At 42.3% G+C, this 25,686-nt stretch overlaps 1 protein-coding gene across 1 annotated transcript in view; it reads right to left on the bottom strand.

Moving 5' to 3' along the window:
* MEI4 (meiotic double-stranded break formation protein 4) overlaps window positions 1-25,686 on the bottom strand; it is a 252,788-nt gene that overhangs the window by 163,306 nt on the left and 63,796 nt on the right. Inside the window, exon 3 of the mRNA XM_005896959.2 lies at window positions 6,370-6,902. Within this exon, the coding sequence (XP_005897021.2) occupies window positions 6,370-6,902 (533 nt within the window). The remainder of the gene's footprint in view (window positions 1-6,369; window positions 6,903-25,686) is intronic.

The raw sequence follows: 25,686 nt of genomic DNA, 5'->3' as shown, positions 1-25,686 counted from the left end.
ATGGAAATAAGAATGGCAACCATGACTATCTCACAGAGTTACCATATGAACATATTATGAGGTAATACTTTGGCCACCTGATGCGAAAAACTCACTCATTCGAAGAGAGCCTGATGCTGGGAAAGAGTGAAGGCGGGAGGAGAAGGGGATGACAGAGGATGAGATGGCTGGATGGAATCACCGGCTCGATGGACATGAGTTTGAGTAAACTCCAGGAGTTGGCAATGGACAGGGAAGCCTGGTGTACTGTGGTCCATGGGGTCGCAAAGAATCTGACACGACTGAGCAACTGAACTGAACTGAATGGATATGAAAACACTATAAAAATGGTAAACACAGTGTGTATTTTTTTCTGTTTCTGTTGTATGAATCTGCCATAAACTTAGTGGCTTAAAAAACACAAATTTATTCCATTACAGTTCTGGGGGTCAGAAGTCTGAAGGGATCTCACTGGGCCAAAGTGAAGAGGCCAGCAGGCTTGCACTCCTTGCGGTGGTCAGTCCACACTTCCTTTTTCCAGCCTGCATTTCTTGGCCTATGGTCCCCTCTTTCATCTCCACAGGTCACTTCAATTCAGTCGCTCAGTCGTGTCCAAGTCTCTGTCACCCCATGAAATGCAGCATGCCAGGCTTTTCTGTCCATCACCAACACCTAGACTCAAACTCATGTCTATCGAGTCGGTGATGCCATCCAACCATCCCATCCTCTGCTGTCCCCTTCTCTTCCTGCCTTCAATCTTTTCCAGCACCAGGGTCTTTTCTAATGAATCAGTTCTTCGCATCAGGTGTCCAAAGTATTGGAGTTGCAGCTTCAGCATCAGTCCTTCCAATGAATGTTCAGGACTGATTTCCCTTAGGATGGACTGGTTGGATCTCCTTGCGGTCCAAGGGATTCTCAAGAGTTTTCTCCAACACCACAGTTCAAAAGCATCAATTCTTTGGCGCTCAGCTTTCTTTATAGTCCAACTCTCACATCCGTACATGACTACTGGAAAAACCATAGCTTTAACTAGATGGACCTTTGTTGACAAAGTAATGTCTCTGCTTTTTAGTATGCTGTCTAGGATGATCATAGTTTTTCTTCCAAGGAGTGTCTTTTAATTTCATGACTGCAGTCACCATCTGCAGTGATTTTGGAGCCCCAGAAAATAAAGTCTGTAACCATTTCCATTGTTTCCCCATCTATTTGCTATGAAGTGATAGGCCATGATCTTAGTTTTTTGAATGTTGAGTTTGAAACCAACTTTTTTATCTCCACAGCAAATAGCAAAGCATTTTCAAAATTCTATGGATTTAGATGCTGCCTCTCCTGCCTCCCTCCTTCACTAACAAGGACTCTTGTGACTACTGGGCCCACATGGGTAATCCAGGTTAATCTCACACTAAGGTCAGCTGATAGCAACCTTAATCCCCCAGCCCCACCCTCACTGTCATATAAGATATATGACATCAATATAACATATTCATAAACTCCATGGTTTAGGAGGCAGACATCTCTGGGGGACCATTATTCTGCTTACCACACACACAAAAGACTCTAATTTGATGTCTACTTATAGTCAATGTTTTATTTTTCAGTTTCATAAAGAATATGTCCAAGAGTTGTTTTATGGTTTAAAAAAATAAGGAATGTGTTTTCTAAACAACTCATTATTAAGTCTCTAAGATTCAGCAACATATGCTCAATATCTAAAAAGCTAAATGATAACTATAGGTTTTGGTATTTAAATTCATACCATCATTCACTTTCCTAAATGAGAATTTAAGACAAAGACACTATTGAAAAATCTAAATACAATTGTAAGCATTGTAGTGTTAAACTTCCATGATGATATCCTGGCCTCTGAAGAAAGAGTGTACAACACTAGGATTAGTTTATGCCATTTCTAATCACAGAAATTAACACCTTTTGATGTCTAGAAATATAGGAAAGGTCAGGCTATCAAACAAAGGGCATTAAATAACTCAAAGGGAAATGTTCCTGACCCCAAGCAAACACACAGGCGAATGAGGAAAGAGCCATACTGGAGCCTGTAAGTAGAGGACAGCTCAACCCAAGTTAAGTCAAGACTGCTTCCCAGGACCCCGAGAGCAAGAGCAGTGCAGACCTCTGTAGGTGACCTGGTTTCACGCCGGATATCTTTGATCCCTGTCAAATGGCAGTGTAGATTATACCTGCAAGTCCCACGACTGGTTATCCTAAAAATACAGGACAGATATGAAACTACGACAATAATTCCTTAGAAAAATGCTATTAAATAAACCTAATGCAAAGTTACATTAAAAAAAGCACAAAAATAAATCAGATTTATCCAAATCTAAAAAAAGTCATGAATCAAATATCTTACCTTACATTTATTAATAAATTTTAACCAAGCTACTATCAGGGAATTATTCCAAACAATCTCCAAGATATCTCATTCCAGTCTCCTCTTTCTTGAACATATATATGTATATATATTGTGCACATATATATATATACACACACACACACACACACACACAATCCTGATATAACTAATATTCACCATGATGCCTCAAAATTCTGAAACATAATAAGTTCTTACTAATATTATTAAAGAAAAAACTAAGTTTCAAAGCCAAGTTCTTACTGATATCATTCAAGAAACACTAAGTTGTGGTCAGAAAAATTTTACCATTGAATGTACTGAAAACATGTTGCTGAATATTTTATTTATAACCTGGCTCTACATGAATTATAAATACATGAATTCCTTAGTCAGAATATTAAAGTATTCATACCACACCCTCTCTTATACATCACACAAAAATAGGTTTAATAAAATCAATATTACAAATCATGATTTTTAAGAAATATAATTAATTAAGCACTTCCAAACTATGGAAACAGGTTTTTTCCAAAGTATCTTCTTTCTCTGAACTATGGTATTTTGTTTTAATAAATCAAGAATAGTATCATAAAAATTACAATGAAAGGAGCCATCCTGTATTTCATTTCAGAATATATTCTTTTTTGAGATTCTGTTTATTAGTCAAAGAAACCTAAAAAAATATATAAAAGCATTTATAAAGAGTAATTGTTAGTCAATTTTTCTACTAAAGAAGCCTTATGAACATATCTGGAAGAAGATGACAATGGTAATAATGATGATGATGGTAGCAACAATTACAAAAGTTTGAATGACTTAATCTAAAGTGCTTTTGCTGGGGAGAAAAAAAAATCCTCAGAGATAATGTCATTAAAACTTACTTATGAACCATCATCCTAATTGTGAATGCAGTGAGCAATTTTATGATCCTACTTTCTCTAAATGGCAACAATTACCTTTCCAAGTAAAGTAGAGGCATTTACAAGTAGAGGACAGTGCAACCCAAGTTAACTCCCCGGACAGACACAAGACTAAGATAACAATGACATATTGGCTAAACAACAAAACCATGCATTCACCCATTCTTCAAGGACGTGTGTCATGATAAATGGTATAAAAACACAGAGACCAAACTATACCATGATAAGCTTCCTCTATACATACAGTTCCCAAAACTACTCCTGTGTGGGCCGATCCTTAAGAGAAAAACTAGGCTGAAAAAATATTTGCATCATCTGGTAACTGATAAGGAATATGAATGCCAGTATCTGGAAGAGTCCAAGTCACATAAAACCTGTTTAAAGTAGTATTAAAAGAACAAAGCAAAAAGATACAAAAAAAAAATTAAGGAATATTAAGTATCTGAGGTATTTATCCATAACTAAGAAACAAATTATTCATCACAGATATATACCATGAATAATCTGATACTTAGTTTCTGACTGACCATATGAGGTAGAAAAAGAAATTTCCACTTCCCAGACAGAACAGTTCAGTTCAGTTCAGTTCAGTCGCACAGTCGTGTCCAACTCTTTGCGACCCCATGAATTACAGCACGCCAGGCCTCCCTGTCCATCACCATCTCCAGGAGTTCACTCAAACTCATGTCCAACGAGTTGGTGATGCCATCCAGCCATCTCATCCTCTATTGTCCCCTTCACCTCCTGCGCCCAATCCCTCCCAGCATCAGTCTTTTCCAATGAGTCAACTCTTCACATGAGATAGCCAAAGTATTCGAGTTTCAGCTTTAGCACCAGTCCTTCCAATGCAGTACCTTTCAAAATGTCAAAAGCTAAATTGTAAAGTTTTCTATAATATTGATCAAATTAACACCTTAATAGAGAGGAAAAGAACAGATGGATGTGCAACAAACTGGATTATGAGTTCAACTATGTCAGAGTTTGCAAAATTCAGGTAAGTGCTATGTTGTACAAAAACCCTGAGCATTAGATGGTGACAAGGGAACAAACACGGGACAGAGAGCTGTCAACAAAAACAAGGTCCAACAACCCTGTGAGCCTTTTACCCAGTTAAATATCAAAAATAAGTCAGATGGACCTCTTGGTCTCCTCTTTGATATTTTTAGTAGTCAACTATAAAGGATTAAAATGTGAAGGCATTTACAAACAAAGGACCAGATATTGAGGAAGATAGCAAAGTTATGCAAAAAAGAAGCTCTCTATTATGTCTCAAGAGCCAAGCAACAAAACAATTTCAGGTTACCTGAAATGTTACTTGCAATAAAAGAATCCCTGAGTCAACCTTTGAAACCCATTTAAAATAAACAAGGGAAGCAAATATATATATATATATATATATATATATATATATAAAATAAAGCCATACTATTACTAGGAAGCATCACTATGAACAAAGCTGGTGGAGGTGATGGAATTCCAGTTGAGCTATTTCAAATCCTAAAAGATGATGCTGTTAAAGTGCCGCACTCAATATGCCAGAAAATTTGGAAAACTCAGCTGTGGCCACAGGACTGGAAAAGGTCAGTTTTCATTTCAATCCCAAAGAAAGGCAATGGCAAAGAATGCTCAAACTACTGCACAATTGCACTCATCACACACACTAGTAAACTAATGCTCAAAATTCTACAAGCCAGGCTTCAACAGTACATGAACCATGAACTTCCAGATGTTCAAGCTGGATTTAGAAAAGCAGAGGAATCAGAGATCAAATTGCCAACATCCACTGGATTATCGCAAAAGCAAGAGAGTTCCAGAAAAACATCTACTCTGCTTTATTGATGACACCAAAGTCTTTGACTGTGTGGATCACAACAAACTATGGAAAACTCTTAAAGAGATGGGAATACCAGACCACATGACCTGCCTCCTGAGAAATATGTATGCAGGTCCAGAAGCAACAGTTATAACTGGACATGGAACAACAGACTGGTTTCAAATAGGAAAAGGAGTATGTCAAGGCTGTATACTGTCACCCTGCTTATTTAACTTATGTACAGAATACATCATGAGAAACGCTGGGCTGGAGGAAGCACAAGCTGGAATAAAGACTGTCAGGAGAATTATCAATAACCTCAGATATGCAGATGACACCACCCTTATGGCAGAAACTGTAGAAGAACTAAAGAGCCTCTTAATGAAAGTCAAAGAGGTGAGTGAAAAAGTTGGCTTAAACTCAACATTCAGAAAACAAAGATCATACCATCCGGTCCTATCACTTCATGGCAAATAGATGGGGAAACAGTGGCTGACTTTATTTTGGGGGGCTCCAAAATCACTGAAGATGGTGACTGCAGCCATGAAATTAAAAGACACCTGCTCCACAGAAGGAAAGCTATGACCAACCTAGACAGTGTACTAAAAAGCAGAGACATACAGTCATGTATGGATGTGAGAGTTGGACTATAAAGAAAGCTGAGTGCCAAAGAATTGATGTTTCTGAACTGTGGTGTTGGAGAAGACTCTTGAGAGTCCCTTGGGCTGCAAGGAGATCCAACCAGTCCATCCTAAAGGAGATCAGTCCTGGGTATTCTTTGGAAGGACTGATGTTGAAGCTGAAACTCCAATTCTTTGGCCACCTGACGTGCAGAACTGACTCACTGGAAAAGACCCTGATGCTGGGAAAGATAGAAGGTGGGAAAAGAAGGGGACGACAGAGGATAAGATGGCTGGATGGCATCACTGACTCGATGGACATGAGTTTGAGCAAGCTCCAGGAGTTGGTGATGGACTGCGAAGCCTGGCGTGCTGCAGTCCATGGGGTCGCGAAGCGTCAGACACAACTGGGCAACAGAATGACAAAAACAAAGTGGAGAAGCACAAGCTTAAAGCACAGGCACCTACACAGAGAAAAAAGCCATTACATCAGAAGCTAAAGCTGGATGTTGAGGCAAAGTCAGAGCTGCAGATGGCTACAAAGCAATGTCCAACTGGAGACTCTGGGTCATGAGGCCAAGTGACCGCAACAGGCACTACCCACTTGGTGTGCTCACCCAAATCACTGACATGGTATTTCATACATAAAAGAAATGAACTACTTACCCGATTGATATGGTTGTTCCTTAAAATAACCTGAAGCAGGGTCTTCTCAAACTCTTCCAACTTTGTGGAACACTTTCTAAGAATATGATCAGATAAGTTACAATGACCAATCAGTCTAGCTAATGTATCAATAGCTTCTATCCAAAAGCTTGAACAAGGAAGTTTGGGTGCTCGGTAAAAAGCAATCAAGCCATCCAGCAACTGAAAAACAGAATCCGATATTGTGGAAGAGGCATTTTCAAAGTGGCTTAAGTCTGTTTTCAGATACTCTGACTCAGTCAAGTTCTTCAGTCCAAGCAGATGTTGCAAGAACTGCATGTGAGAAGTCAGAGGCTCTTCTGGGGGAGCACAAGGTCTACTCCCAATGGGCAGCGATGAGAAGGGGGTGGGGATCTGGCTCTCCCCAAAGCACTGGGGCGTCTCTGAGGGCGTCTGCTGCTCACTTGATAAATAACACCCAGAATCTTCCAGCAGAGTTGGTGTATTTTCAGAACTTTTAGGTTCCTGAGCCTGCAACTGGGAAGATGGATCTCCTGAAACGGAAGAGAATATAAGTGTTATCTTTTTGTGGCTAACATTTCTTCAAACTAGAGACTGCCTTTTCTAACTCAGAACACTAAATGAAGCATGAAATACATTCTTAGACATCTGAGAAGCAGTAGTGTAAAAATTACATGGAGGAGAAATGTGAATGAAATTGCTTGGACTGACTATAGAAAAGTTGTATATCTGGGAGAAAGCACGGGTGATTAACCCCGCATATTGTCAGGTCACTATCTTTCATCAAGGCCATGCCTGAAAGACACAGAAGAGAGCCCACAAAACCGGACGGAAGTCACCATCTAGTACAGATTCCAACAGGTACCTGCAAAATAACACGTGAATCTACGAAAATAGGAAGACCACTGCACATCCCACCCAGGTTAGGTCAGTGCCTCCTGGAAGAGGTAACAGAACTAATTTATAAGACATAAGCAGGAGTTCCAAGTTAAAAGTTCGAGGAACAGGGGGAAGAGCAGAGAATTTCACTGACCAAAGGGTCAGTGAAAGGTCAGTGAAATGCACAGACTTAAAAAGGCAAAGCAAATCACTGTACTTATAAGAACCCACCAGTAGTTTCATGTTCCTTTTACAGAAAATATAAGGCAAGAGATTAAATCAGACATATACATAGAGCCCAAACCACAAAAAAATCTTAAAAGAGATAGTAAGAACTTCATAATTCATACATTCTATATAATTGTATTTAAAATTGTATTATGTGTATTAATGTGTAGAGTGAGTGCAATTTGGAGAAATTATGTACATATGCACACATAGACTTTAGTTTTTTGGGCTCCAAAATCACTGCAGATGGTGACTGCAGCCATGAAATTAAAAGACGCTTACTCCTTGGAAGGAAAGTTGTGACCAACCTAGATAGCATATTGAAAAGCAGAGACACTACTTTGCCAACAAAGGTCCGTCTACTCAAGGCTATGGTTTTTCCAATAGTCATGTATGGATGCGAGAGTTGGACTGTGAAGAAAGCTGAGCGTCGAAAAATCGATGCTTTTGAACTGTAGTGTTGGAGAAGACTCTTGAGAGTCCCTTGGACTGCAAGGAGATCCAACCAGTCCATCCTAAAGGAGATCAGTCCTGGGCATTCTTTGGAAGGATTGATGCTGAAGCTCCAATACTTTGGCCACCTCATGCAAAGAGCTGACTCACTGGAAAAGACCCTGATGCTGGGAGGGATTGGGGGCAGGAGGAGAAGGGGACGATAGATGATGAGATGGCTGGATGGCATCACCGACTCAATGTACATGAGTTTGAGTAAACTCCAGGAGTTGGTGACGGACAGGGAGGCCTGGCGTGCTGTGAGTCATGGGGTCGCAAAGAGTCGGGCACGACTGAGCGACTGAACTGAGTTGAACTGAAACCTAATATAGAAAAAAATAAACAACTTATATATATGCATGTATATTTGTTTATAATTATCCAAGTATATGTATCTATATGTGTTTATATATATTAACGCATATATGTGAATGTATGAATATATATATGTATGTGTATGTATGTGTGTATGTCATAGATCTTTGAAACTATATATATATATATATATAACCACCATAATCAGCTGAGACATACTGCAGTTCAAAGCTTAACTTAGTAACTTTATGTAACTCTTTGGCAGAGATGTCATTATAAACACAAAAAGGTTGTTGTTTGTGAAATGATTATCAGTAAAAGTGGTGACTGCAGCCATGAAATTAGAAGACACTTGCTCCTTGGAAGGAAAGCTGTGACAAATCTGGACAGCGTATTAAGAAGCAGAGACATCAGTTTGCCAACAAAGGTCCGTACAGTCAAAGGTATGGTTTTTGCATTAGTCATGTACGAGTGTGAAGAATTAAGAGCATAAAGAAGGATGAGGACTGAAGACTTGACAACATTTAAACTGTGGTGCTGAAGAAGGCTCTTGAAAGTCCCTTGGACTGCAAGGAGATCAAAGCAGTCAATCCTAAGGGAAATCAGTCCTGAATATGCACTGGAAGGACTGATGCTGAAGCTGAAGCTCCAATACTTTGGCCACCTGATGAGAACTGACTCATTGGAAAAGACCCTGATGCTGGGAAAACCTGAAGGCAAAAGGTGAAGGGGGCAGCCGAGGATGAGATGGTTAGATAGCATCACCAACTCAATGGACATGAATGAGTCTGGCGTGCTACAGTCCATGCAGTGGCAAAGAGTCAGACACAACTGAGGGAGTGACCGACAACAAAAACATACCCACAATATTGAAATCAGTGAACATCCTTCAGCACACTCATGTATCTATAAAACCATTTTCAGTAACACTGATGTCAGCAGCGGAAGCAGGAACGGGACAACAAACGGTGTGACTCAGGGAAGCAAAATGATCATCTTTTCATATCACAGATCGTTCTATGGGTTCTGTGAAGAGCACACTGAAGGACTCAATCAGACACTGAAGATCAGTTCAGAGTGGCCTCTGTGATGTCAGGTGATGAATGAAATGAACCAAGAAGTTGCAGTGGAAAACCAGAAAGGAAGGGACTGAGCAGGGAAAGAAGCACCAATGGAAGCCAGCTGATGGACCGGATGCAGAGGTCGGAGTGGACCAGGAATACACGCATCCTGTGCTTCTGACTTAGGCGCCTGGGTAGACGACGGTGCTACCCACTGAACAGTCCAAATACAGACAGGAAAGGGGCTTAGGAGAAACACTGAGAACTTGGAAGCAACCAGAGGAAATCTAGGCTGAGACATTCACCTAGAAATTAGCCACAGAAGCCAAAGGATGTGGAAAAGGTCTAGACTGCAAAGACACTTTAGGAGTCAGCAGTGTGCGGCGGGGGTGGTATTGGAAGGAATGGTTACAAAGCTCCAAGAGGGACCCTGAGGAATGTCAATCTGAGGGCTGAGTGGAGAGAACGGCCATCAGGGAGACAGAGAAGGGGCAATTGAAGAGGTACAGGAAGAAAAACAACAGTGTCATGAAAGCCAAGTGAAGAGTTTCAAGGAGGAATTACATGCAGGCGAGAAGTCTGATAAAATAAAGTACTAATAAAACATCTGTCAGAATTACCAGTTAAAAAATTGCCCGCGATCACGTCCTGAGCAGTTTTCGGTCAGCTGGGGTGGTGAAGTGAACGGCAGAGTGAATGGGAAAGTCACAAACACAGGGAAGGGTGGCCAAGGCTCATGAGGACCTGGGCGGGAGAGCTTGACAGGGGAGCAGCTACCGGTGAACATGGCAGGACACACTGGGAAAAAAGAAACTCGAGCAATTATAGATTACGATGAAAAAAAAAAACAAACCCAATAAGCAAAAGCTACAGCTAGGACAGAAAATAAAACTGGCAGGTGGGGGCGTAGCCAGCGAGCAGGTGAGAGATGGAGTCAAGGACCCACGGAAGGGCAATGTTTACTGATGAAGAAAGACTTTTTTAGCCCGAGGCTGAAGGAATTAGGATGAGAATGCACAGGGGTATAAAAAATAGCCCTGACACATAGGAAATTAAAGGAGACCTCACCCAACCATCATTTTTTTTTTTAAGTTGGAAACAGGTGAACACTAGTTAAACGGGCAGAAGAACAAACGGTACAGCAGCATTCTCTCCCTGCCCCACCACATACCTGAAATCTAAATCATTGCTCCTTCGTCCTTCAGTAAAATTTGAAGCTGATGAGGCTGAACCAGAGGAGAGTGCTTCAGTTCAGAGGGCATTCATTTAACAAGTGTCTACTGTGACCCCCACAAATGTGCGAAGATGAGACTGTGAATTATCACTACAAAATCTGTACTCCAAGTTAGGGAGGTGATGAGGCAAATTCACAAATGTGGTGGTACCCAGAATGGTGGACTGCAACAGTTTAACTGCATGCTGCTATCTCTGCGTTACAACCAGCAGATGGCATGGTCATTTTAAGCTGACAGACACTTTCGTTTTCTTATAAGCAAGGATAAAATAACTTCTTGAGACATCCATCTTACTCCTCACAAAAGTAGAGCAGAGGGTACTATGGTAATTCTTCAGGTAGATTACATATTTCTTTCAGGGAACTCAAAATAGTTCTCTGCTAAGAAAGTGAACATAAGTTTAAATTTTTCATTAACCTATTCGATTTTCCATCAAAGTAAGCTAACTTCATGGGTGATGATTTCAGGAAGAGTTATAAAACGAATTCTCCCAACAAGTAAGTTGAGAGGCAAAAGCTGCTTTCTTGTTTCTGCTTCCCCAACCCTCCTCACTGGTAAGCCTCTGGGCAAGTCACAACCACACCATCTCATCTCCAGGTGCTCAAAAATGCAAATCTGAGGGCCACAGTTCTAACCACGCATATGGCTCTCATGACAGGAATTGTTGTTGTTCAGTCACTAAGTAGTGTCTGACTCTTTGCGACCCCATGGACCGCAGCACACCAGGCTTCCCTGTCCTGCACCATCTCCCAGAGCTTGCTCAAACTCATGTCCATTGAGTCAGTGATGCCATCCAACCATCTCATCCTCTGTCATCCCCTTCTCCTCCTGCCCTCAATCATTCCCAGTATCAGGGTCTTTTCTAATGAGTCAGTTCTTGGCATAAGATAGCCAAAGTATTGGAGCTTCAGCATCAGTCCTTTCAATGAATATTCAGGGTTGGCTTCCTTTAGGATGGACTGGTTGGATCTCCTTGCACAATTCAAAAGCATTGTTGACAGGATTACACAAAACAGAACACCACTGTTTCTGCCGGTGTGTTTCTGTGCTTTCAGAAAAGTGACAAGGGCATATGCTGGAGAATCCCACCTGTGTGGACCCCACACAGGGAGCAGGCTCTCAGTGTCCTACAGGCATGCCTGGCTCCAGGGGAGGATCACGCTGACGTGGGACACAGTGAGGCTCACAGTCTGAACCTCATGCTAGCAAAGAGAAGAAGAGAATCTTTTATTCATATTTCACTTTACAAAGTGGTTTCAGGAACTAATTCAACTGATGTTCAGAGCAACCCTGGAAGGTTATGTGGCTATCCCAAATTTACCAATAAGGATGTAAGTATAGGCTGAACTTGATGAAGAGGCTGGAGAAAAGCCACAGGAAGTATAAGGGAAACCAAGCCCTCCATCTCAACGCCTGCCAACCACAGCAGAGGTCTGCGTGTTTCCATACCAGATTCTGGACATTTCCACAACGGCATTCACCAACTTCTATATGTTTCCCACTTGTTCATGAGCTCCCAGATGGCAGTTCTGTCTCTGGTCATATTTGTGGTTCCCTACAGAATAATGTTCTCATCTGCAGAAGACACCCTGTGCCTTCTTGCGTGTGCTCAGTCGCTCAGTCATGTGCAACTCTGTGACCCCATGGACTGCAGCCCACCAGGATCCTCTGCATACGGAATTTTCAGGCAAGCAATACTAGAGTGGGTTGCTATTTCCTACTCCAGGGGATCTTCCTGACTCAGGGATCGAACCCTCGTCTCTTGCATCTCCTGCACTGGCAGGAGAATTCTGTGCTACCTGGGAAGCCCAGAAGATGCCTTATCAGGGGAAATGCTTAGTGGGACAACCTGCTGCTCACTGAGACAGATCTCCTCTGACCCTACAGTATTCACAGCGCACCATGATCTCACACCAAACCACAACAATTATGTATGTACATAAGAAAGATCAGACAGAATAGATAGACAAATAGTGTGTGGTTTTTCAAAAAAATAACACATAATGTCTCAGAGTACTTGTTAACAAGAGCCAATAATTTACTTTTTATAATATTTACTACCTCTGATAACCAATTAATATATTCTCCCATTTGTCCTCGGTAATGAAACTTTTAAGAACACAAACAGTATTTGCATTGGAAACCAACAGTTTCATGATGGATATCCCTCATTGCCTAATAAGTAAGTAAATAATAGTGGGCAAATGTTACTACTGTATATATCCTTATAAAACAGAAGAGAGAAAACGGGGGAAAACTTTCCTAGAGAGAATTAAACATTTTCAGTGATAATGAATATTAACAGGTTACAGTCTTGCAACAGTCATAAATAAGACTATTCATAGACAAGTTTTTTAAATGTCCATCCTTCTTTGGGTAACACAGAGCATGAAAACCGAGAATACCCCTCTTTAATGAATTTTCTGTAACCACAGATTCCACTCATTGGCTTATATGACTTTTCTCAACATAAATCTCAAAGCACGGCTAACAAAGCATTGTATCCAAAGGAAAGGAAAGGAAATGAAGCCATGCTCCTGAAACTTTCTGTAATTCTTTTTCCAGGAGGCATTAAGGTAAAGCAGAAATTAGAGATGCTTTTTTCTTAATTTCTTATTAGGCTGAAGGGACTGAGGACTGTAATCTCCCTCCAAGTCACTGGATATGATATAATTAAGGTGTGTTATCAGATTTAAAACAGATAATAAACTACACACACATAAGCTGATCAATCACAGTCTAGTACACATGAAATACAAATAAACATTATCATTATTAAAAGTTATAGGTATCAAGAAATCTAAATCATGCTAAAGTGTGAAATCACATACAAAAATACATGAAATAAGATAGCAATTAAAACTACACATTTGCTTTAAAAAACATTCTGTAGTCTCTCCCGTACATTAGAGCCCACAGACTTGATATTCCACTTTACTGGGCCCTTGCCTCTTTCACTTCCTTGCAGTTGGTAATTTCCACTTTCACTCTGCTCACCATTTGAGAGTGGATCACAAGCACACTTAACAAACCATAGCCAGTGCCCTCCTTGCACATGCCGGGCCCTAGAAACGACCACCCCCAAACAGGAAATACATTTTCTGCTGCCCCCAAAACAGTCACGTTCCACTTCAATTTTTCATGCCTTTCCTCATCCATTTCCACAGTTCCTACTTCATTTATAAAATCAGGCCAATGGAACCAGTGGCTTAAATTGCATCTTTCTGTTCATCCTAAACACCATGAACTTCATGTTTATAAAAACAAACAAGTCATCTTCACGCAGTGCACATACCGACCTACAGTGAGTATGTGCCCCACACGCTATCCATGTCAGCCGACAGCAGGACTGTCCCTCCAGTCACCAGGCCACTGGAAAGGGAGCATCCTCACCCTATCGCTGCTCCATCCCCCACGCACACCGGAAGGCCATGTTATGCCGGGTCTATGTTCCGCGTGTGTGTAGTCAGGACGCTTCAAGGAAACAGGACCAACAGGACAGAGAGAGCGACAAAGAAATACATTTCTTACGTGGAACTTGCTTGTGCGAGTATGGAAGCTGAGCATTTCCAAGACCTCAAGTCAGCAAGGAGACCCAAGAGTGTAGTTCCAGTCCAGCTATGAAGCCCCAGAATCAGGAGAGCTGACCGTGCGCATTCCCATCTGACATTCAGCAGGTTCCAGACCCAGGAGGGGCCAAGGTTCCAGTTCAGTGCGAGTTTAAAGGCCGGGGCACACTGACGTCCCAGCTCAGAACCAGTCAGGCAGGAGGGCTTCTCTCTTACTCGGCCTTTCTGTTCTCAGGGGGTGAGCACAGCAGATCAGTCCCGTCCACACCAGGGAGAGCACGCCGCTTCACTCCACCTACTGACTCAGACGTTAGTCTCAGTTACGAACACCCTGACAAATGCATCACAACCAAGTTTTGACCAAATGTCTAGGCACCCAGTGGCCCAGCCATGTTGACACATGAAATGAACCATCAAATCCGTGTCTTGAGTTTTCTCCAGTTCCTTCCACCAGCACTAGCCCCTGTGCCGATTCATACCCTATACTGCCCTGATTGACCCGCCTGCCTCTGGTTAGTTTTGCCCTCCTCTAGGCTCCATCAGGAAAGTCAGTCTTCTAAAATGCTAGCTTGATCACAAGACTCTCGTCCTTAACACCGCCCCAGGGCTTCCCTTACCTGACATAACAGTGTCCTCTCAGATCCTCAGCATGACCCACAAAACCACTCTGGCCACTTTCCCAGCCTCACTTTCACCCTCATTGTATTTACATGCAAGCAAATTTAAACCAGGAAATCCCATGGACAGAAGAGCCTAGCGGGCTACAGCCACGGGGTCGCCAAAGAGTTGGACACAGCTTAAGAGACTAAACTTCAACATACTAAACCACTTACAGTTCACTGGAACACACCGAACTAATTCACACAACCATGAATTCACACAAGGTGTTCTCACCGCTGCCTGGTATGTGCTTCTACTATAACCCAGAGAAGGACGGATTCTGAAAACCCTCCTCCAAAATCCTCTGGGAAGCCCTCACTGCTCTCCCCAGGGCCAGGAAATCACTCCCAGTCTGGGCATCTTTCACTTTGCTTCTATTACCACACTCATCAACCTGTTCTGAATTTATTAGTGACTCAGTAACAGAAGCCAGAGATTCTTGAGGGTAGACATAGAGTTTCCTAATTCAGGTATTTCTGTCCACTGATGCCTGCCCTCCTACATACTGAGTCTGAATATTTGTTGAATACTGTTATTGTTCAGTCAGTCATGTCCAACTCTTTGTGATCCCGTGGACTGCAGCACACCAGGCTTCCCTGTCCTTCACCATCTCAAGAAGTTTGCTCAAATTCATGTCCATTGAGTCAGTGATGCTGTATAACCATCTCATTCTCTGCTGCCCCCTTCTTTTTTTGCCTTCAATTTTTCTCAGCATCAGGGTCTTTTCCAAGGAGTCGGCTCTTCTCATCAGGTGGTCGAAGTACTGGAACTTCAGCTTCAGCATCACTTCTTCCAATGAATATCCAAAGTTGATTGTCTTTAGGATTCATTGGTTTGATCTCCTTGCTGTTCAAGGAACTCTCAGGAGTCTTCTCCAACACCACAGTTTGAAAGCATTAATTCTTTGGTGCTCAGCCTCCTTTATGGTCCAACTCTCACATCCATACATGACTACTGCAAAAACCATAGCTTTGACTATATGGACCTTTGTCAGCAAAGTGGTGTCTCTGCTTTTGAATATGCTGTCTAGGTTTGTCAAAGCTTTCCTTCCAAGGAGCAAGCATATGTTAATTTCATTGCTGCAGTCAGTGTCTGCAGTGATTTTGGAGCCCAAGAAAATAAAATTTGTCACTGCTTCCACTGTTTCCCATATTTGCCATGATGGGACTGGATGCCAAGATCTTAGTTTTTTTTTCATGTTGAGTTTCAAGCCAGCCTTTTCATTCATCTCTTTTAGCCACATAAGAGGCTCTTTAGTTCCACTTCACTTTCTGCCATTAGAGTGGTGTCATCTGCATGTCTGAGAGTGTTGATATTTCTCCTAGCAATGTTGATTCCAGCTTGTGCTTCATCCAGCCTGGCATTTTGCATGAATGCATAGAAGTTAAATAAGCAGGGTGACAATATACATCCTTAACATACTCCTGTCCCAGTTTTGAACCAGTCTGTTGTTCTATGTCCGGTTCTAACTGTTGCTTCTTGACCTCCATACAGATTTCTCAGGAGACGGGTAAGGTGGTCTAGTACTCCCATCTGTGAGAATTTTCCAGTTTGTTGGGATCCACACAGTCAAAGGCTTTAGTGTACTCAATGAAGCAGAAGTAGATGTTTTTCTGAAACTTCCTTGCTTTCTCCCTGATTCAACAAATGTCAGCAATTTGATCTCTTGTTCTTCTGCTTTTTCTAATCCAGATTGTATCAATACACCTGGAAGTTCTTGGTTCAGGTACTTCTGAAACCTAGCTTGAAGGATTTTGAACATATCCTTGCTAGTATATGCAATGACCGCAATCGTATGGCAGCTGGAATACTTTCGGCATTGTCTTTCTTTGAGATTGGAATGAAAAGTGACCTTGTCCATTCCTATGGCCACTGCTGAGTTTTCCAAATTTGCTGACATATTGAGTACAGCACTTTAACAGCATCATCTTTTAGGATTTGAAATAGCTCAGCTGGAATTTCATCAACTCCACTAGCTCTGTTTGTAGTGATGTTTCCTAAAGCACACTTGACTTCACACTCCAGGATGCCTATCTAGGTGAGTGACCACATCACAATGGTTACCCCAGTCATTAAGACCTTTTTTGTGTAGTTTTCTGTATATTCTTGACACTTCTTCTTCTTTTTATTTTTTAGGGTTAATACATAATATATATATTTTATTTATTTATTTTACTGTACAATATTGTATTGGTTTTGCCATACATCAACATGCATCTGCCATGGGTGTACACGTGTTCCCCCTCCTGAACCCCCTCCCACCTCCCTCCCCATACCATCCCTCTGGGTCATCCCAGTGCACCAGCCCCAAGCTTCCTGTATCCTGCATCGAACCTGGACTAGCGATTCGTTTCTTATATGATATTATACATGTTTAATGCCATTCTCCCAAATCATCCCCCGCCTCCCTCTCCCACAGAGTCCAAAAGACTGTTCCATACATCTGTGTCTCTTTTGCTGCCTCGCATACAGGGTTGTTGTTACCATCTTTCTAAATTCCATATATATGCGTTAGTATACTGTATTGGTGTTTTTCTTTCTGGCTTACTTCACTCTGTATAATAGGCTCCAGTTTCATCCACCTCATTAGAACTGATTCAAATGTATTCTTTTTAATGGCTGAGTAATACTCCATTGTGTATATGTACCACCGCTTTCTTATCCATTCATCTGCTGATGGACATCTAGGTTGCTTCCATGTCCTGGCTATTATAAACAGTGCTGTGATGAACACTGGGGTACACGTGTCTCTTTCAATTCTGGTTTCCTCAATGTGTATGCTCAGCAGTGGGATTGCTGGGTCGTATGGCAGTTCTATTTCCAGTTTTTTAAGGAATCGTCTCACTGTTCTCCATAGTGGCTGTACTAGTTTGCATTCCCACCAACAGTGTAAGAGGGTTCCCTTTTCTCCACACCCTCTCCAGCATTTATTGCTTGTAGACTTTTGGATCACAGCCATTCTGACTGGCGTGAAATGGTACCTCATTGTGGTTTTGATTTGCATTTCTCTGATAATGAGTGATGTTGAGCATCTTTTCATGTGTTGGTTAGCCATCTGTATGTCTTCTTTGGAGAAATGTCTATTTAGTTCTTTGGCCCATTTTTTGATTGGGTCATTTATTTTTCTGGAATTGAGCTGCAGGAGTTGTTTGTATATTTTAGAGTTTAGTTCTTTGTCAGTTGCTTCATTTGCTATTATTTTCTCCCATTCTGAAGGCTGTCTTTTCACCTTGCTTATAGTTTCTTTTGTTGTGCAGAAGCTTTTAAGTTTAATTAGATCCCATTTGTTTATTTTTACTTTTATTTCCAGTATTGTGGGAGGTGGGTCATAGAGGATCCTGCTGTGATATATGTAGAAGAGTGTTATGCTCTCCTCTAAGAGTTTTATAGTTTCTGGTCTTATGTTTAGATCTTTAACCCATTTTGAGTTTATTTTTGTGTATGGTGTTAGAAAGTTTTCTAGTTTCATTCTTTTACAAGTGGTTGACCAGTTTTCCCAGCACCACTTGTGAAAGAGATTGTCTTTTCTCCACTGTATGTTCTTGCCTCCTTTATCAAAGATAAGGTTGACACCTCTTGATCTCTTCTGCTTCTGTTAGGCTTACTGTTTCTGATATATATATATATATATATATATATATATAATGTTGTTGTTGTTGCTAAGTTGTGTCTGCCTCTATACAACCCCATGGACTGAAGCCCACCTGGCTCCTCTGTCCATGAGATTTCCCAGGCAAGAATACTAGAGTGAGTTGCCATTTCCTTCTCCAGGGGATCTTCTTGACTCGACTCAGGGATCAAATTCACTTCTCCTGCATTGGCAGGTGGATTCTTTACCACTGAGTCACCTGGGAAACCTATATATATATAGAAAAAGTTAAATAAAACAGCATATCTTCAAATGCAGTCAAATGTCATCACAGATATATATGTTTTGTCCCTACCATGATTTCTTAACAGTAATAATCACTCACTTGTACTGATGCAGTGAACAATTTATAAAAGAATTATTTATGCCACCTGGTGGTCAATTTGGAAATGCTACTTTAAAACGCTTCACAATTCATATTCTAATAGACAATTATCACTTTAAAGCAATTGTTCGACTTCTACTTCTGGAAGGATATATTTTAGCTTATTGCAAAGCACATTTAAGACATTCTGACCGAGAAAAGACTGCAGTTTTTTTGTCTTTTGTTTGTTTGTTTGTTTGTTTTCTTTTTAGATTCTTTTCCCATACAGGCCAGTACAGAGTACTGAGAATAGAATTCCCTGAGCTATACAGCAGGTTCTTATTAGTTACCCATTCCATATATAGTAGTGGGTATATGTCAGTCCCAATCTCCCAATTTATCCCTCCCAGGCTGCATCTTTATTTAAAACCACATGAGAAGCCTGCATCACAATTTAACTTTGAATACACCATGAGAGACCGTAATATCAAATGCATGAGATTACAGACTAACGAAATAACTGTCTCAGCTGAATTGCGTTCACTGAGATTCACAAAACAAAACAGCGTGTTTTTGAGTCTGGCTGGTTCAGGACTATGTGAATGTATAGTTTCTCCTGACTTCAGATGCTCAAACTCTGGGCTTTCCTGGTTATCCCCATCTCTTTCCTTCAAGCCATCTTCTAGTTCCCCAAATAAACCATCCACATGCCCGCACCTTTGGCTTTCTCCCCTTGTTCCAATCTCCTGGACATCCCTGCCTTTCCTACAGCCTCAAAGAATTCCTCTGGGCAGAAGAGTCTTAGATCTCTATCTCCAATCCTACTCCTGCACCAAGCTCAATCTCCTAGGTAAATCGACATTACTTGACCTCAGGACTAAACCACAAATGTCCAAAACAAATCATCACCTTCACCTATACCTGGTACAACCTCCAAAGAAGGCTGCTGCTGCTCTCTGTCCAACACTGGAACCTCTTGCTTGATCCCCTTCTACATTCCACTGACAAATAACATAACCCTGCCTCACCCTTCTGTTCCTTGGAATTGCTGGCTTTTACAGTTAAAAGTGTACATGTTTCCTCTGCCTGGGTTGCTTTCTCCCCAGCCCAACCCCAATTTTCTCATGGCAGGCTCCCCGTTATCATGCAAGTGTCTTTTAAAATGGCACTTCTTCAAGGAGGCCTTCCCTGACCAATCCAATCTAAAGCTATCACCAGACTGGTCTCCGTCACATCTCCCTGTTTTAATTCTCTGCATCTCACTTGTTACTGTCTGACCACCTTCTGCTGCTGAAATATGTCTCACTCACAAGAATGTGGGTTCTACAAGAGTCTGACTGCCTGGAATACTAAGAACTCAATAAATTATTATCATTCAATAAATAAAACCCTTTTTATACCATGTCTTTATTTCTATGCCAAAACAATTCATACAAGACCTGGGCTACGACAGTGACTTCTCTGTCTCCAATCTCCTCCCTCCTCAAACAATTCTAAACACGGCTGCCCAATTACTCTTCCTGAATAATCCTATCCTTCAGGTCACCTAAATGAAGCACTCTCAGAAAGTATACTGCTTGGCACATGCATGGCACACACCCAATAAATGCTAGTTTCCCTTCTATTCTCCTGCTGGAAAATCTCCAAAGGCCTCGTACTGCCTACAAATAAAGTATCTTTTCCACTGGCTGTCACATCTGTTATTAATAGGCTCCAATCTAGTTTTTCATCTTATTTTCCAGAATAACTCTTCATGCTCTGCATGCCACAGTCAAATTAAACCATTTGCCAGTAGATTCTTACGTCCTTAGTTTACACTGTTCCTTGCCTGAAATGCTCCAGCATCCATAACTTTCTAAATCCTACCCGTCCTTCAAGGTCAGTATCTTCCTCCAAAAAAAGTCCTGGTTCTCTAAAGCGAAATAATCACTTACCCTCTCCTCTGATGATCAATCTCTGGACCACAGGGTCTCACTGGGTGTGATCCGTGATATGGTTTTGCCCCCTGCAGCAGACTGTGTGATCTCCTGGGCAGGGTTCAGGCCTTATCACTCTAATCCTCACACTGTTTGTACCCGACTGCTAGTGAAGAAAAGGGGCTGAATAAGTGAACAGAAGAATTTTTCCAAAAGGAAAAGAATTACTGGGATAAAATTAGGAGCCGATAAGAATTAACTTCTCTCTGGACGCAGCCATTTAGGGGCACAGTCCAGGGAACAAGCAGTGTCCTAACTCTACTTCCTAACAAATGGGAAGTATCAGGTTGAGAGATGGTGGACATTTCTACTGATGCCAATGTCATAGCCCAACAGAGAAACATCAAAACCATGAAAATACAACCCATTATCAAGAGAACCAATGACTCCACCAGCATAACGTCCACTAGTCAGGGTGTGGATTCTCTGAACACCATGAGAATGACTGACATTCACAATATACCACACTCATTGGCCTCCCAGAACCATGGAGGCCAAACCGCATAGCTCTCTACCATTTCACCAGTGTTCCCTTTCCTTTGATCTCCAAGCTCTCCTTGGCCAAGCCTCTTCCAAAAGAACTTGCCTGAATGTGTCTCCCACCAGACCGCTGAAGGCCCTGCTATGACTTCCGCTCTTGGCCCCAGGGCTCCAGCTGCTCACAGACAAGCTGCTGAGACAGCACCCAGGGCGGGCTCGGTCCCCCAGCCCCCTTGCTAGAAAACAGGCTGGCATTCATTTTCACTAGATGTGTCCACTTCATTTTATCAGAAATTAGGAGCACTGAGATCTTTTACCCAACCTACATGACCACAAAGGGAACATTCTAAATGCATGTCGTCCTAGGCTCAGCGTTTCCATGGGAGGACTCCAGGAATCTGATTTCACATGAACATCTCAGAGGGGTCCCATAACTGAGTGAATCCCAAAGGAAAGGCTTTGCTTCTCCCATATCATGCCCTTGGCCTGCTGAGTTAAGGTTTTTTTGCTGGGCTCTGAGAGGTTACACTGAACAATCTTACACCAGTGAGTTTCAACCTTGCCTGCGTGTTACAGTGACTTGCACACCAGACCACACCCCATGCCAAGGACATCATAATCTCCAGGCAGGGCTGGAGGCCAGATATCAACTTTTTTTTTTTTTTAAAGTTCCCCAGGGCTTCCCTCGGAGAAGGCAATGGCACCCCACTCCAGTACTTTTGCCTGGAAAATCCCATGGATGGAGGGGCCTGGTGGGCTGCAGTCCATGGGGTCGTGAAGGGTCAGACACGACTGAGCGACTTCACTTTCACTTTTCACTTTCATGCATTGGAGAAGGAAATGGCAACCCACTCCAGTGTTTTTGCCTGGAGAATCCCAGGGACGGGGAATCCTGGTGGGCTGCAGTCCATGGGGTTGCACAGAGTTGGACACGACTGAAGCGACTTAGCAGCAGCAGCAGCAGCAGCAGGGCTTCCCCGTTGGTTTGGATGGTAAAGAATCTGCCTGCAATGCAAGAGACCTGGGTTCAATCCCTGGGTCAGGAGGATCCCTTGGAGAAGGGAATGGCTACCCACTCAAGTATTCTTGCCCGAAGAATTCCATGGACAGAGGAGCCTGGCAGGCTACAGTCTAACACATTACTACTGGTGATTCTAACTTCAGGACCACAGCCTTAGATGAATTCCTGCTTGCTCTGCTTTCTTAGGAGAGCAGGTGAGTGACCTGCACCCGCTTCATACCATCTCCACTACCAGCTTCCAGCCTTCCCAAAAGGCCTTTCTCCTTCCTCTCTACACATTCGTGTTTAATTCATGGTGAATCTTTCAAAATTATTTTGGAATTCCACTCCCTTTTCAAGGTTCACCTTTGCCACTGAATGTTCTCTTTGGCAAAGGGAAGGGCCTCATATATTCCAGCTGTCTGACGGGCACTGCCCTATGGACTGCAGCCTCAGGCTCTCCCCAGTGCCCTGTCTCGTTTCCCATTGACATTCTCCACTCAGTAGCCAGGGCACGAAGCTCACAACTCCCACTCAGGGCCAACCAAAGGCTTCCCACTGAACCTGAAGTCCTACCCGCCGGGTCAAGCCCGACACACCCTGTGCTTCTGCCCTGCCTCTGGCCTCTCCTGGCCCTCTCCTCCTCACTCACCCTGCCCCCCAGATACACTGGCCACTTTCTGCTCACTCAGCAAGAAGGCTAATTCCTGCCTTGGGGCCACTCGGATGACCCTGCTCCTCCAGGAGTCAGCTCCGATACCGCCTCCTCATGACGTCTCACTGACCGCCATCCCCAGACACTCCATTGCTTCAGCCTGGTTTAGCCTCTCCACGTGTTTTAACACGCTCTGAATTTTTCTTGCTTATTGGTTTACTTGTTATTGTCCGTCTCCCCCAAAGGAATATAAATTCCACTTCTTGTTGTTTTCATCACTACTCCAGAAATCACAATTTTTGTGGAATAAACTTATCAATTAATCAATGAGTGAATAAACATGAATAGATAGAACCTGAAACAAACCTATATACATCATGTGTAGGATCTTTACACGTGACGATCTCAGGGGCTCCTGCCTCTCTAAGCAGACACCATAAACTCACCATGGGCAGCAAGTAAACCTTTCCTCCTTTTCCAGCCTTGAAGGTCAAGCACAGTACTGAGTAAATATCATGCTTCAGTATGTTCTTATTGATATTTCTGGCTATTTTAGATTCTCAGTATTGTATTAAAAATGATATATATGTATGTGTGTGTGTGTGTGTGTGTGTGTGTATATATATATATATTTTTTTTTTAACAAACTTTCAGTTACCTGTAATCCTCTGACCCCTGAACGTCTACTTACATTGTCTGCTTACTGTATCACATCTGAAGGAGCACAACAAGGAGTCTCTGATCTTAACTCGCCTTCCAGTGTTTCCCACTTCATTCCCACTCTCCAAGTTACATCCGTCTTATAGCGTACCTGTGAATCTGCAATGGCAGGCTTTGCCCAGATGTGACTACTGATCTGCCTGATAACAAGAGTTGGGCACATTTCTGTCTAACTGACATGTACCTGTTGAGATCAAACAGAGACCTCAGCCAGGAAACTGCTACAGAGATGCTCCAAGTCTAAGCTGCATCTCTGGGGATAAGGCTTCCTCCAACTAGAATATCTCCTAAAGCCTGCCTTAGATGAGCTTTTGGTCCCGGTTTCAAGAGTTTAGTGCATTTGTTAGTTTCTATCGGACAAATCAAGACTAGTCTGTGAAATCTAGACTTTATTAAGAATCAATCAAAAGCTTACTGGGCAACAAGATAATCATCTTCTCCACTAAAACCTTAATGACAATCTCAGACACTAAGGAAACCGCTCTCAATGAAATGGAAGAAAAAAAACAAAATTCAGGCAATTTTGCTAGGATCACTTAAAATATAATTTGCTTTATGCCCACAGTGGGCAGTTCTACCTTTCAATGTCCTCTAATTCTTATTTATCTCAGAATCAATAACAGTTCAGTCTTTCCCCAGCTAACTGCTAAACAAATATCTTTGGATAACTCAAGCTTCTCCAAGGAAATAATCTCCAAGTATCTTAGGATACATAAAACATTCATAAAATCCGCTTTAATCTTCAGTTCTGATGACTAAAGATAACACTTCTCCCCAGTGGGAAAGACTACAGTAAGAGCCATGAAACACACCGTCCTCCTACCGGGGCCCTTCAGAGCCTCGACGTCTGTCACCTGTTGCCTCCCAGGTTCTGGGAGTCCCCATCAACTCTGGTGACCCAGGTGGGGACTCAGAAATCCCACTCACGCCCTAGATATCCCTTCTCCCTTCCACACAGAGGTGTCACTCCACCAGGAGTCTAACCGTGGAACTTGCTGGTTCCAAAAAGATATATTTAGATGTTGGTTCTTTACATACATGTTCCTTTTCCCTCTCAAAATGTTAAATGGTTTTGACTTTATAATCAACTAAATCAGTAAATAGCCTATGCATGTACCCCTGTTATCACTGTTAAATAAAAAGTTCTTCCTTCAAACTCCCAAATTTCAAAATCTTGACTCCAACTTTGAGCACACTCCTTTTCTTCTCTCCCTACAGCCAGTTAGTTATTTCATCAGCTGCATTATTTTTGTTTGTTTCAAAATGCATCACTTAGGCACCTTTTCATTCCCCATGCCAGTGTCCTAGGTCACGTCCTCCCCATTTCATGCTTACAGCACTATCATCTTGTCCTGTCAGGCTTCTCCACCTTCTGATTCTTCCCTTTTCTCTTGCAATCAGCACCTTGCTATCGTATTAACACCAGTCCAAGCATATAGCTTTTGATGTCTCCTCATGACTGGAAAACAAAGCCTCACCACTTCCTAAGAACAACCGTGTCTTCTGGTTGTGGACACACCACCTCCACCTCGGGCTGCCCTTCCCTCCCTGGGCTGTGTTCACCCATTTATTGAAGCTCAACGTGCCCTTTGAGGCTCACGTACATGCTCTCTCTTCCCTTAAGTGCTTCCTCATCATGTTATACCTGTTACCTTCTATTAACATCCATGACACCCACTGCCTCCTGCATGTGGATGGTCTTCCATATACATTCAACTACTCTCAGAAAAGTTGCTGCTGAACACAGGAGCGCCTGGTCCCTGAACTAAAAGTACAGTTGTCAATTTCTGCCTTCCTTGACCTCTCGCCTCATGCATTTCCTCATTTTCAAGTTACTGTTTTCATTTGGTTCATGGGACACTAACTTGGGATTTTTCTCCTAATGAACCCTCCTTTTTCCTTTTTCCCAGCTGCTGTGGTTTGAATGTCTGTGTCTCCTCTGAAATCCCTAGGTTGAAAGCCTAAACCCCATGAGCTGGTTTACAAAGTGAGGCTCTGGAAGGTGAAGAGGTCACGTGGGCGCAGCCCTCCCGAGGGGCTCCGAGTCCTTCCCGAGGGGCCCCTTCCATCATTTGAGGACTCAGTGGGAAGGTG

This window comes from Bos mutus, chromosome 9 (assembly GCF_027580195.1).
Source record: "Bos mutus isolate GX-2022 chromosome 9, NWIPB_WYAK_1.1, whole genome shotgun sequence".
NCBI lineage: Eukaryota > Metazoa > Chordata > Mammalia > Artiodactyla > Bovidae > Bos > Bos mutus.
Note: the sequence above shows the minus strand (reverse complement) of the source record. Positions and strands in the feature narration are given on the sequence as shown.